Genomic DNA, 15,433 nt, shown 5'->3' with positions numbered 1-15,433 from the left:
TCATAAACTGAAGAACACAAAGACCCAAAGTAAAATAATAATTTATGGCAGTTTAATACTCTTTTGGTGGAGGGCAGAGTTGACACAGTACCTCTGTAGTGTGGAATTGACACATTTTTGACTCAATTATAAAATTGTGGTCAAAAGTTTGATTGGTTTGAAAGTCATATGAAGGAAGTTATCACGCATTTTAATTTTTAAAGACATGAATTGTTCTTGTTGGAGCTGTGTGCATATGTGTGTCATTTACCCTATCAAAACTGAGATGGTCACTTATCTTGTTCTGACTACATGAAAGCATAAACAACACAACAGTCAGTCATTCCGTGCTGAATATGACTTAGCACTCTCCTTTGGTTGCAGCTGCAGTTTATTACCTTGCCTCTTCCAATTGCAAAGTTCTTCATTAGGAAATTAACCTTTTATTAATAAATGTCCATTTGTTTTTCTACTACTGTTGCTTCTCATTATTATATGATTTTGCCAGATTGTTAAAAGTTATGCCTTTGTGGGCCCCTTTCTTTTCTCCTCCTTGCATTACCTGCTTCAGTTTGCCATATAGCAGCTTCTTGAGATGTGTCAAACTATGTGTAGTATTTAGTGTATTTTTCAACAAGAATCGCTTTGTGTTATTACGTTATTTATGAGCTAGTACCTTATTGTTTGTAACATCTTTCTATTAAATAATGAGGATAATACATGGCATCAGGAACAGAACTATTCAACAAGTTCAATGTAATTTGGTGGTAGGTGGTACAATTAGATCATTAGTTTGTCATGGCAGTGCCACATGCTGCTGGCAAGAAAGCATTATTAATGTTCCCGCTATTTTTTATTTTTGGTGTTGCCAATAGAAAAAACCTCTGTACCTCGAGTTTTCGGGATGCATATAGCTCTGTGACCTCAGTGTGTTAGTCATTTAGTGCCATATTTCATTGTTCAAGAATCAGCTTATCAAATATTACAACTACAGGATTATTTCAGGTAATTTTGAATTTAGAGAATATTTTTAAAGTTCAATAGTATAAATTTAACTTCTGTTTTTAGCTCATTATTTCAAATAATGTTAATAGTGTAATAACCAAACATTAAACATACATAGTACATATGAGAAAGGACCTTAGAAATCATCTTATCCAATCTCCAGTGCCGTATTTCCTTCTACAGTGTTCTGACAAATAGTCCAACCTGCTGAGCCATTCAGTTCACTCTTTTGTAAGACAACCCGTTGAAATGCTGAATGGTTCCTGTTTCTAGTTTTTCTTAATCTTGAGATAAAATCCACATCTTTATGATTCAAACATATTGATTATATGTTTTTTCTTCTGTATGCCAAACCTTCAAACATTTGAAGATTGCTAATTGCATTGGCTAATTGTTGGATTAAAGTTGCCAGGTTTTCTCTTCATTCTTCATGTTATATGCTGGGTACCCTTACAAATGTTCAGTATTTTTTTAGAGTTTCCTGTCAATGTGACATACAGCTTAGGATACTACCTGGATGATATCATTATATATGGTATACTCTGTCTTCACTTGCATTGTATGCTTTGTGAGACAGGTATATATATTTGTACATTGTGTATAGTATATATATGCTTAAATACTGAAGTAATTTTAGATGTAATATTTCAGTTAATTAAGGTTTTTTTTGCAATTAGAATGACAGTTGTGAATGGTTTTCTGTTCTTGAACCAATCTCAAAATATGACTAACTGAAGTTGTTGTGTGTTTTCAAGGATAATTTAAATGAACATGGGGTTTGTGAAAATCTGACAGATCCTAACTCTAACTCAGCTAGTGGGCAACACTATAATTTATTTATAGCTATGCAGTGTAGTTATTAATGAACTAATGTAGAGTGAGGGCAAATTGTACTATATTTTTTGTGAAATTATACTACATGACAGAGGTTGGTATTATGTAATAAGTACCCACAAAATATTAACCTACTTGCAATAAATACAATTAATAATGTACATAAAAGAATGGAATTAAGCTAATTTTCTATGAGAACAGAATTATTCATGAACAGGAAGTGGACAGCATAGATTTGATGACAGGAAGGTTGTATCTAATCTGAATTACTGAGTGACCTAGGAAGCTTGCTCACAGGGATTACAGAATAATTATGTTAATATGCAATTATCACCTCATTTCTTCTGTAGTAACCTCAAGATGTAGTGTGGTGAGGGTGTTATAGCAAGTGCTGATAGTTTGCAAAAATACTGATGTTTGAGATTTCTGAGACAATAAGTCTAGCTTGAGGCATATAAGTGATGATGTCATCTTGAAGACAGATCTGACCTTTGTACTTTTTTTTAATGCTCACAGTATATAACTACAGGCAGTTATAGCTGTAGAACTCATTATGATTTTCCAGAACCTGAAATATGTTTTATGTAGATTTAAAATTCCATTTGCAGCTTTTTATAAAGTATGTGAATTTTTTTAAAGAACATTTTAAAATTCAGTTAATAGAAAAATTGTGGTTATACGATTACATGGAGGAGGACACAGTGATAGTATCTAAACATTGAATAAAAAGATCCTAAGTGATACAGCAATTTCATTGAAATTTAGAGAGGCCAAACAATATAACATTACTTTGTTTATTTTAATTCATTAGTTTCTCCTTTTTAAACTTAATGAATAATGCCTACCTTCAAATATGCTCCTTCCTTTGTTATATTAACGTAACCTAGTATTTATGACTCTTTTATATATATTTAACTATATAAAAGTGGTTGAAAAACTGTTTGAGACAGTGTGAAATTAACTTATAGGTCAAATGCTGTCTTGCCTGGATATTCCATAAGCATCCTGAATGTAGGGAAACAATTTTTGATGTCAAAATTCTGGGTCAGTGCAACACATTTTGATGATCCATTGTTCTATATTGTATCTCAATGCAATAGCTCTGAGTCTTGAATACGGTTAAGAAAAAATGTATCTTGAACACTTTCATTTACAGAAATATATTCTGAAAATTAAGCCAGGAGAATTTTTTATTGTTGCTAAAATACTAGCTTACTGATTCAGCCTCTTGTAGCATATTTTTAAACTGATGCAGTGTATTTTTAATATTAATGTGCTAATAAAAAATTTTTCTGAAAAAGAATAACTCCCCTATTTTTGAGCAGAGATGGTCAATTTGGAGGCAAGTAAGGTGTATTTCACTATGTAGATGTAAAGGAAAACTTTGACTGTTAAAGACCTCATTTTATATTTTCACAATATTTAATTTGATCTTCTGTTTTTCTTTTTACTACATGTGCTTTGTATATTTAAAAATCTGTTATTCTTTCTTTGTTTTTGAGCAAAACCCTTTGATATCTTCAAACTTTGGACTTATGGAAGGCTCTTATAAAGCCATTCTGGTAATGAGGATGCAATCTCCAAGCTGACATGATATTCTCATAGTTTGTCACCCTGCTGTTCAGGGGGTACCAATGAAGTTGCTTTAAATGGGAAGCGTCTGTTCCATCTCTGAACCTCTAACACCAGAACAGATGGGTGGAACATGGAACATGGAAGGTTTTACCTCTGAGGTGGTAACAGTGAAGCCACTCATTAACACTGAATTTACCACTTCGTTAGCAACGTTGCTTCCTGTTGAGAAAAGCTAATATAGGCTTTCAGATTGAGCATATATTTGTCTACCTCTGTGAATATAATAAGTAGGAAAAGAAAGTAAATGTCTTTCAGGCTAGTTTTTTAAAAAAAAATCTGTCATCCATTTCTGATTTATGAGGTTGTTCCTATTTGGGCATTTTACTTTTTCTACCTAACTTAATTAGAAATGTCAGGAACGGGTAATAGTATAGCATCAAGGTTTGCTTTTCTTTTCATTGACGTTTGCACACTCCTTCCTAACACATGTTTATGTGATGCCCATTTTTAACTTCTCTGTGTGTGATGTAGAGACTCCTGCTGGGTGCTGCATTAGCACCATTTTGGAGTGATATCATTGAATATGATGTTATTTGAAGTCTATTTTTATTTCTGTGGAAATTTGCCAATCTCAAAACAGAATTCTAAGACCTATGACGGGCAGAAAAATAATTGTTGGTATAAATAATAATGTCAAAGAAGGATATTTATAATATTTACTTGTAATATTTGTTGTATTAAGGAACACACTTGTGGAAAGAATAAGATCATATTTAAAAGTGCTGCTCTGAGTTGTGAAATAAGAAGAAAATAATTAGAAGCAATTCTTTTATTCTTTAACTGGATTTAATGTTTTACAAAGTATGTACTTGGTACCATAAAAGATATTAGAAATAATGAACTTTATTGCAAATGTTTTAATTTCTAAATAGCAATTGTAAATTCCTGCTGTTCTAAAATGATATTACTTGTTATACAAATTTAAGATACTGTAAAAGAAAAATGGAAGACCTTATTCTTTATCTGAGAGCAGGAACTATGTCTGTCATGTTCCCTACTGAATCCCTGCTACTAGAGCAGTGCCTGGCACATAGAATGGGCTCAGTAAACATTTGGAGAATGAATAAACTGTACTTGATACTATGTACGAAAGGAAAAGAAATATGGAATTTTCTGTCAGTACTTCGAATAATTAAGTACATGGGGTTGCCAAATAGCGGGTTCTTTAAATCGCACTCGAGGATTATTGGATATTTTGAAGGCGTTGCTAAAACTGCTGAGTTAAGAAATCAGAACCATGATGGAATTTGCATTATTTGAATGAGATATCCGAATTTCATAGGAAGAAAACTGTTTTTCTTCTTATACTTTAGGAGCTTTTGTTTTGATTTTGCAGTTGTGTTTGTGTTTTTATTCATTCACCACATTAGTCCTTTATTCAACAAATATTGCCTGAGCACTTATGCCAAGCATCCTGTTAGGTTCTAGAGGTATGAAGGTGACTAGGTCACTATCCCTGCCCTCAAAGAGCTTACATTCTTCCAAGAAGACAGGCAACTCCTGTATAATGTGACCATTTCTAAGAGCAAAATAAGAACAGGGTACAAGGAAACTCTTCATAGTAGGGGCAATAATTATAGCCATGGTATGTATGTCTTCCAAACTTTCAGAAGTGTCCTTTCCTTTTAAAATATCCTGCTGTCTTCTCATAATGATTAAATATATTATCAAAAATGCCTACAAAAATATTGTCCACATTTTATATGAAATAAACTAAAAACTTAACATACATTTATGATGTTTCAGAGTAGAGTAAAAATTTTTAGGTTATTGCAGTAGACTGTCAGATCATAAATAGGATAACTGCCAGTAGGGAATGCCTAGAATTTGGGGTTCCAGGTTATGAAAGTTTAAAGAAACATGGAACTTCATTAATTTTAACTTTACTAATTTAGAATGAAGGATATTTTATATAAGCAATGAATGAAACCCAGTGAATGAGACATTTCTTAAATTAGTCGAATTTTAGGAGAATGTGAAACACTGAGAGCAAAGCAGTCTTATTTTAAATAAAAAAATGCTGTTTCATACATTAGCCATTGATGTTGATAGCACATTGTACATTCAAGTAAGCTTCTCTACTGACTGGTATTTTGTTACCTTCCTCTGGGAATGGACTTTTAAGTGACAAAACTTTTACTTTTCTGCAATATTTAACAATTTACATTATTCTCTAGTGTAGAATGTCCCTTAATAAATCTACTTAAGTGAGATAATTTTCTTATTAGCAATCTGTATATGAGATTTTAGATTTTTTTCAGTCTGTAGCATATTCATTTATATTGTGTGTGTCTGTGTGTGTTTGTTTATGTTACTTTGCCCTACATTTTGTATATATGCAGTTTTGTGTTGTTACCTAGCACAAAGGAAAGATTAACCACTGCAGCCCTTTAAAAATCTTTCAATTTTTTTTAAGTGTTTCTTCATCCTTGAAAAATTATTGGGATCTTAGTATAAAAAGTAGAATTAAGCTACTAAAAATGTGTACTTTTAACTCTCCATACGTTCTAATAACATTCTTTCTTTCATGCAAATCTAAATTTTTTTTTCCATTTTCTAGACTAAATGTGTTAAATGGGCTTGCCAACAATATGGATGACTTGAAGATAAACACCGATATTACTGGTGCTAAAGAAGAACTCCTAGATGACAACAGTTTTATATCAGACAAAGAGAGTGGAGTTCATAAACCAAAAGATTGTCAAACATCATTTCAGAAAAACAATACATTCACTCTGCCTGAAGAACTGTCAAAGGACAAATCTGAAAAAGCCTTAAGTGGAGGCCAGTCTACTCTATTTATACATGCTGGTGCTCCTACTGTTTCTAGTGAAAACTTTATCTTGCCTAAAGGAGCTGCTGTTAATGGACCAGTTTCACACTCCTCCTTAACTAAGACTTCCAATATGAATAAAGGCAGTGTTTCATTAACCACTGGACAGCCTGTGGATCAGCCAACGACAGAATCTTGTTCAACTTTGAAGGTGGCAGCTGATCTTCAGCTCTCTACACCACAGAAAGCAAGTCAACACCAAGTTTTATTTTTGTTATCAGATGTAGCACATGCTAAGAATCCAACCCATTCCATTAAAAAACTACCTACCTCTGCTTCAATTGGTTGTGACATTCAGAATTCAGTAGGGAGTAATATAAAGTCAGATAGCACTTTAATAAATCAAGTAGAGGTGGGTGAGGATAGTGAAGATTTATTGGTAAAAGATGATTGTGTCAGTACATTAACAGGAATTTCCTCAGGTACAGATGAATTTAGGTCAGAAAATGATACAAACTGGGACCCCCAAAAAGAGTTCATTCAGTTTCTTATGACGAATGAAGACACAGTGGATAAAGCTCCAGTTCACTCTAAAGTAGGTCTAGAAAAAAAGAGAAAGCGAAAAATGGATGTAAGCAAGATAACTCGTTATACTGAGGATTGCTTTAATGATTCTAACTGTGTACCCAATAAATCAAAAATGCTAGAAGTAGACTTTATGGAACAGAATGAAGAACTGCAAGCAGTAGACTCACAGAAATATACATTATCAAAAGTGAAACCTGAATCAACTGATGAAGACTTGGAATCTGTGGATACTTTTCAACATCTAATTTATAATCCAGATAAGTGCGGAGAAGACAGTTCACCTGTTCATACTGGCACTTTTCTTTCAAATACCTTAAAAAAGAAATGTGAAGAAAGTGATTCCGAGTCACCTGCTACTTTCAGCACCGAAGAGCCATCATTTTACCCCTGTACAAAGTGCAATGTGAATTTTAGGGAGAAAAAGCATCTCCACAGGCATATGATGTATCATTTAGATGGGAATAGTCACTTTCGGCATCTTAACGTCCCAAGGCCATATGCTTGTAGAGAATGTGGACGGACATTTCGAGATCGGAACTCGCTACTAAAGCATATGATTATTCACCAAGAAAGAAGACAGAAATTGATGGAGGAAATTCGTGAATTGAAAGAACTTCAGGATGAAGGAAGAAGTGCACGATTACAATGCCCTCAGTGTGTGTTTGGTACCAATTGCCCTAAAACATTTGTGCAGCATGCTAAAACCCATGAAAAAGATAAAAGGTACTACTGCTGTGAAGAGTGTAACTTTATGGCAGTGACAGAAAATGAATTGGAATGCCATCGAGGAATTGCCCATGGAGCAGTGGTAAAATGCCCTATTGTCAGTTCTGATGTAGCCCAGAGAAAAACGCAAAAAAAGACTTTCATGAAGGACCCCGTTATAGGATCATCCAAAAAATCAGCTACCTATATATGTAAGATGTGTCCTTTTACTACTTCAGCCAGGAGTATTTTAAAAAAACACATGGAGTACTTGCATTCATCATCATGCATTGATTCATTTGACAGTCCTCTTGGACTTGATAAAAGAAAAAGCAACAGAATCGAAGAACCTATAGATACTGATAGTCCTAAACCATTAACTAAACAACAGTCAACAACATTTCCAAAGAACTCTGCTTTAAAACAAGATGTAAAGCGAACATTTGGATCATCCTCACAATCAAGTAATTTTTCAAAATTCCATAAGCGGCCACACAGAATACAAAAAGCTCGGAAAAGCATTGCCCAGTCAGGTGTAAATGTGTGCAATCAAAACAATTCTCCTCACAAGACTGTTATGATTAAAAGCAGCATTGACCAAAAACCTAAGTATTTCCATCAGGCAGCAAAAGAAAAACCTAATGCCAAGGCAAATAGCAACTATTTATATAGACATAAATATGAAAACTACAGGATGATCAAAAAATCAGGTGAATCATATCCTCTGCATTTCAAAAAAGAGGAAGCTAGTTCGTTAAATTCTTTACATCTGTTTTCATCATCAAGTAATTCTCACAACAATAGTTTTATCTCAGACCCTCATAACTCTGATACCAAAAGGCCAGAAAGCTTCAGAGACCACAGGCGTGTAGCTGTAAAGAGAGTAGTTAAGGAATCTAAGAAGCAAAGTTCTGTTGGAGAAGACTTGGATAGCTATCCAGATTTCTTGCATAAAATGACCGTTGTTGTTCTGCAAAAACTTAATTCTGCTGAAAAGAAAGATAGTTATGAAACAGAAGATGAAAGTTCCTGGGACAATGTTGAGCTAGGTGACTACACTACACAGACTATAGAAGATGAAACCTATAATGATATTAATCAAGAACATGTAAACCTATTCCCTCTATTTAAAAGCAAGGTGGAAGGTCAAGAGCCTGGAGAAAATGCTACACTTAGTTATGATCAAAACGATGGCTTTTATTTTGAATATTATGAAGATGCTGGAACTAATAACTTTTTGCATGAGATACACGATCCTCAGCATTTAGAAAATGCAGAAACTTCATTGTCAAAGCATAGTTCTGTTTTTCACTGGACTGATTTGTCTCTTGAGAAGAAATCGTGTCCTTACTGCCCAGCAACGTTTGAAACAGGCGTTGGGTTGTCAAATCATGTCCGGGGACATCTTCACAGAGCAGGATTAAGCTATGAAGCCCGTCATGTTGTATCACCAGAACAAATAGCCACAAGTGACAAAATGCAACATTTCAAAAGAACTGGCACAGGAACACCTGTTAAGCGAGTTAGAAAAGGTAAGTTTTCATGCAGATAATTTGGGCTAATATGTCCATATTCGAATTCAAAGGATTTGAAGGTTTTACTCAAATTTGGCCTTTATTAGAATCACATAATTTCATATTTCAGAGTTAATTTGTTTTAAGGTGGTCAATTTATTAAAAATTCTGATATTACTCTTAAAAAATTTTTCTTTTAGCGATAGAGAAGTCTGAAACCACTTCTGAACACACTTGTCAGCTCTGTGGTGGTTGGTTTGATACTAAAATTGGATTATCAAATCATGTTAGAGGCCACCTGAAAAGACTTGGAAAGACCAAGTGGGATGCTCACAAATCTCCAATCTGTGTTCTGAATGAGATGATGCAAAATGAAGAAAAATATGAAAAAATCTTAAAGGCATTGAACAGTCGTCGTATTATTCCTAGACCATTTGTAGCTCAAAAACTTGCATCAAGTGATGACTTTCTATCTCAAAATGTTATACCTCTTGAAGCATACCGTAATGGCCTAAAGACTGAAGCTTTATCAGTGTCTGCATCAGAGGAAGAAGGGCTGAGTTTCTTAAATGAATATGATGAAACAAAGCCAGAACTGCCTAGTGGAAAAAAGAATCAGTCTCTTACACTGATAGAACTGCTTAAAAATAAAAGGATGGGAGAAGAAAAGAATTCTTCTATTTCTCCTCAAAAGATCCATAATCAAACTGCAAGAAAGAGATTTGTTCAGAAATGTGTTCTTCCACTAAATGAAGATAGTCCATTGATGTATCAACCACAAAAAATGGACTTCACTATGCACTCAGGTAAGAGGACATTTATGACTATCTTACATAATTTAAACACAGTTAATGTTTACCTTAGTGGAATATGTGTCAAAAATACTTTTTCAGAATCCTTTTATTTAAGCTGCTTTTTTGCAGAGCAGAGATTGGTTATACTGTTATTTCTGTATAAATCATCAGTTGATGTTCATCAGCACTGAATTCTCTGTGCCTCATCTCTTGGTCACAATGCAAGGTGAGAACAAAAGCAAAAACAAAAAGCTGATCTGTAAAAATAAAATTTGTCACGGACGGGGGATGGTTCTTTGGATGGGAGGTTGATGTTGTTTAGAAGCATAGTGTTACTAAAAAGGCTGTCATATTTTTGCCAGTGCTCCAAAGTGATACTATTTTCAAGATTTTAGTTGTCGGTTTTCCTACTGCTTGGGTAAAACGAAACAGACTCTTTAAACTGAATGGATTGGTGTCTGTTGTGTGTTGTGATTAACCCAAAGAAACTTCTCCCTCTCCAATTCCTCATTGTATTGTGGGATAGTTTGGTTTTGGAGGACTGTTGTGAGTAGAAAACATTTATTTGGGGTTTTAGATTTTGCTATAGTGTTCTAGTAGAACAAAACAGATGGTTTAGCTTAGTGGTTATGCACCCATAGTCTTTCCTTTTCAAAGGAATATTTTGTATGTATTGGCAAGTGATGTGGCCGATAAAAAGTTGCCATACTTTATTTGGTATTGCTAAGTCTGGTTTATACTTTTAGACTAGAGAAATGTTGTGTCTGTATAGGTTTCTTTTGGCGGTTAAGAATGTTGAAGATAAATTTAGATGATCTCATAATTTTAGCACTGGGTTGAATGTATCTAAGGTAAAAGTAACTGGTCAATGGATTAATAATGAATAAAATTACTGTAATGCTGGTTTGTTTACTTTGGGCAGACACTGGGATATTTCAAATATTTGTAATGCAGTGTTGATTTGAGGAAAGACTGCCTTGTATTTTAAGTGGTCTGAAAAACAATTTATCTTGTATGGGCTTCTGGTTAATAGGGCTCTTTCTTTTGTACGAAGAGAGTCTTTCAGAGATAACTTTTCAGCATTTTTCAGAGGGATAAAATGTAAGGAAGATGTGTCAGCTGTGTTGGCCAAGATATAGTACACTTCAGAGAGGGAAAGCGTATTTGTGGCTATCACAATAATGTTGAAGAAACTAATTGAAACATGTTGGGGGCGTGAGGGTTGTCTGAGAAGTTAGGAGTTTCTTATTGTTTCAGAATGTTTACTGTGATGACTAAGATGTTAGCTTGTTGATCATTTATTTAGCACAAAGATTTTAGCAAAATACTTCAGATCATTAACTTTCATTATTGATTGTGCATTCAGAGTAATGAACATAAAATGCCCTGAATAAAATGTTGTGTCTAACAGCTGTTCAGTGGTGTGTTTTACCACCTTTTCTCCCAGCCTTCATCAGAAAGGCTTTTTTTAGTATTGAGACTTTTAAGGTTTTGTGGGTAAAACACTTTAATTACCACTTTGTCAACTAGACTTTTTAGTTTTTTTTTTTTATTGGTAATGTTGTAAACTTTGAAACTTCTCAACAGAACTGTGCTATTCAAATCATAGGATTGTATTTTAGGTTTAGGAAATGATCTGCGTAACACAGAAATCTGCAAGAAAGTGATAATAGATATTAAATCCAGAGGAGCTCAGGGGTTCAAGACACTCCTCCTTCTACCTTTCCAAAGAGCATGGGTTGGCTCTAAATACTAACTACAAACTAATAATAGGTAACTTAATTTCCCCTCCTTATCTTAAGCTAATTCAATGAACGTTTTTTAAAACCATCTTTATTGTGGTACTTTTTTTCACGCTTTTACCTAAGAAAATTTCACTTTTTGAAGTGAGAACTGGATTATAGTTTTCTTTTGAATGATAGGTATGCCTGTGAAGCTTAGAACATGTGTGCATTGCAATACGACGTTTACAAGTGCTGTTAGCCTGTCCAACCACTTACGCGCTTATGCACGAAAGAAGAGTGCTGGACTTTTGACTGGTACAGGTATGTTTGAACAGATAACACAGCAAGTCTGTTTGATACAATACACTTTTTTTTCTCACCAGACTGGTGCTAGTTCAGATGATATTTATAGCTGTCTTTTGTAAGCAGCAGTTGAGTCTGAATAAACATTAAATTTCAGCAACTTGTAAACTGTTGGATATAATTTTAAGCAAGTTATTCTTTTTCATTTAGCTCTTATGGCTTGATTTGAGGAAAAAGGTAACCTAATAGAGGTGTGGAACTTTTGAGTCTACATTATTATTATTGATTTTTAAATTATACCATTTTTGATTTTTAAATTTATTTTTTAGTAGATTCTAGTAAGACACCTCTCTTTGGTAAAAAAGATTGTAGTTCTAGCTTAGGGAAATGCTTTGTTAGGCAAAGAAATTATAGTGAAATTTCAAATATGTAACTAAATTAGAAAACTAAGCAAACTAATGAGTCTTCATTAGTCTATAGATCAACTTTTTGAAGGGGCAGGCCTTATTAATGGCCCGTGTTGACAACTGAATAGATTTTTCTTTTAATGCCCCTAAACTATATTTAGGATTAATAAATATAGCTGTGCACATAAATGTTAGCATGCACATTTCTGTGTTATTTTTGGTTGGTTAGCCCAACCTTGCAGATACCTCTTCATACTGCTAGCTTGTGAAAATTTTATTAGCTTACTCATATGTAATACTGCTTCTTAAACCCTACAGAATGCCTTGCTCTTTTCGTTTGTAGCCTTTCAAGCTACCCTGCTTTAGCAAATCCCATGTCTCACATCTTAAAATATTCTCTCTTTTCTAAATAGATCTACATAAAATTCTTTTGCCTAAAATTCTGCTTCCAATCTTTTTATTTCTCTTGCTCTTTTAGATCACTTCCTTCTGCTTTCTTCTAGTTGTTGTTTACCCAGCTTTTTTGTTCTTCCTCATGTCTTCCTATGGCTTACATCCAATATGTTCTTGCCACCAAAGAAACACTTGTATTCACACTAGTGTCTTTCTTTCTTCTGCTTCTTTGCTGTATCCTTTGACTTTATATATCAATAACCAGGGATGACTGCTGACGATTTATATTAAAAGGAGGGGAATAGAGTGAGTTTTACTTTACTGGATTAGTCCTCCTACTGTGACATTTCAGTTACTCCTGCCTTCATCAGTCTTGGAAGGTAATTGCAGACATTAGAGGCAGGGAGGCAGGGAAAATAAGAGACTGTAGAAACCGGAAATCATCATTATTGTTATCATAACCACTAACTTGTATTGAACACTTCTATGCGTCAGGCACTATGCTATGCAGCTGACATGCATAACACTTAATCTTCACAACCACCGTTTCAGTTGTAAGTACTATAATTCTTTGCATTTTATAGGAAACTAGAGCTTTAGAGAACTTAAGCAAGTTGTCCAAACTTATGCAGTTAATAGTAGCAAACTTGAAATTCAAATCAGGGCTGTCTTACCCCTAGATCTTTGTTTTTAGTCACTATTACCTACCACATACAGGATGAAAGCAATTGAAAATCCTAAGATGAAGTTGGGTTCAAGGTGAGGATCATTGTGGTGCAGAGTCTAATTTGAAAGAGGAAGGAGGGGAGAGTTCTCTGGTGGCCTGGTGGTTAGGATTCCAGGCTTTCACTCCTGTGGCCCAGGTTCAATCCCTGGTCGGGGAACTGAGATCCCACAAGCTGTATGGCACGGCCAAAAAAAATAAAAAGAAAGGGAAAAAAAAGAAAGGGCAGGGACCCAAGAAATGGTTAGGGCTGTATTAGATTTCAGAGGACTTTAGAAAATGTTCCATTCTGACCATTTGGGCACGTTACATAGATATTCAATAAGGTAGATCTCTCCAGTCCAGATTTTGTAGTCCATTAAAAAAAAAAGCCTTTATCTCATATGAAAATCCTTCAACACATAGTATTAACTGCTTATAACTAACAGATAATGACCCTCCATTGACCAGGGGTGCATTCTCATGAACTCTTTATCATCTAAAAAGTTTCATTAGTTGGGGAAAAAGTAATATAAGATGAATGGGGATACATTTTTATGGGCATCAGAAAAGGAGATGCTATGTTTAAAATGTTATTAAATACTAACCAAAATATCAGAAGTGTTAGGAAATACGAAGTGTGTGTTAGGCAGTCCTAGGGCAAAAAGAAGGGAAATGAAAAGCTGAAGAAAGTCTAGGGTGGTATTTTCCACAGCCCCTACTCACTTTTAAGAAACATAAAAATCACATGCTCCCTTGGAAATTCTGAAACTTTTCCCCTTGTTTTCAAAATCTTCTTGACCAGTAGAGCTACATAAAGGATATTTTTGCTGATTATTCATGGCAGTAAGAAGTTTTTATGGGCTTTATTGTTTTCCAAGTGTAGAATTCTTTTTTTTTTTTTTTTTTTTTTTTTTTTTTTTTTTTTTGCTGTATGCGGGCCTCTCACTGTTGTGGCCTCTCCCGTTGCGGAGCACAGGCTCCGGACGCGCAGGCTCAGCAGCCATGGCTCACGGGCCCAGCCGCTCCGCGGCATGTGGGGTCTTCCCGGACCGGGGCACGAACCCGCATCCCCTGCATCGGCAGGCGGACTCCCAACCACTGCACCACCAGGGAAGCCCCCAAGTTTAGAATTCTGTATTATATTTATAAACTCCAGATGCCTATTCTCTTCTTCCATATCAGTTTCACTGGTGTAAAGCAATGGTCCCAACCTGTTAGCCAGGAGGTTTCCACTGGGTTATTATAAGGGATTCATCAATTCATATGAGTAAAAGGCATTAGTTTTCAAGAATATGTAGATGCTGTTTTGATGACTAAAATACAAAATCATTTTTTAAAAAACTTACCTTAATCTAAGTATATCACAAAACTGAGACAATATAAAGGGAAAATAAGTAGAACTAAAGCCTCTGTGCTCCTGGTTCAAGCAGACTTGATTCATGTCAATTCAAGTCAATTCAGACTTGATTCATTTATTTACTGATGACTCAAATACTTCTAATGTGATGGTTCTCAATCTTTGGGGGGGTTATTGACCCTTCTGAGACTTTGAAAGCTATGGGCCCCATCCCAGAAACATGCACTTATCATCCACAGATAAAAAGTTTTATTATATGTAAGCGTTACATATCCCTTGAAGTTTATCATCCCTGGGGCCTTCCTCTGGTGAAAAACTAAGAAAGAGGAGATGCCAAATAAAAATGAAGTGTAAAGAACACAAAACTGGGATTCTGGAGCCCTAAGAAATCTTTCTCTTTTTTTAAGAATTAGAAGGTGCTTAAAATGCCAGAACTGTGTAACATCAAACTAATTTATATGGTCACAGATATAAATCCTAACTTAACTAAAAGGAAATAATGAAGAAAGTAGGAAAGTTTGGGAATTAAAGACATGGAAGAGGTAGCCATACTTAGAACAGAGTTCAATTGTCAAGAAAGAATAAACTTCACATATTTAAATTTTGTCCAATGCTGACCTAGTTTATTTATCATCCTTTGGGCAGGTTCAAATGAATTGTTTAATAATTTCCATGTGCCTTCAGTTGTGGATAATCATTTATGAAGCTGTTTTACT

At 34.6% G+C, this 15,433-nt stretch overlaps 1 protein-coding gene across 7 annotated transcripts in view; it reads left to right on the top strand.

The window, feature by feature from the left end:
* ZNF644 (zinc finger protein 644) overlaps positions 1–15,433 on the top strand; it is a 115,761-nt gene that overhangs the window by 85,867 nt on the left and 14,461 nt on the right. For 6 of the 7 annotated variants that reach the window (XM_079924687.1, XM_079924691.1, XM_079924690.1 and 3 more), the window contains 2 exons: positions 6,014–9,051; positions 9,234–9,839. In XM_079924687.1, the coding sequence (XP_079780813.1) occupies positions 6,014–9,051; positions 9,234–9,839 (3,644 nt within the window). Of the gene's footprint in view, positions 1–6,013; positions 9,052–9,233; positions 9,840–11,749; positions 11,873–15,433 lie in introns of all 7 variants that reach the window. The other variant, XM_079924692.1, reaches the window with a different exon arrangement.

This window comes from Stenella coeruleoalba, assembly GCF_951394435.1.
Source record: "Stenella coeruleoalba genome assembly, chromosome: 1".
Classification (NCBI taxonomy): Eukaryota; Metazoa; Chordata; class Mammalia; order Artiodactyla; family Delphinidae; genus Stenella; species Stenella coeruleoalba.
Note: the sequence above shows the minus strand (reverse complement) of the source record. Positions and strands in the feature narration are given on the sequence as shown.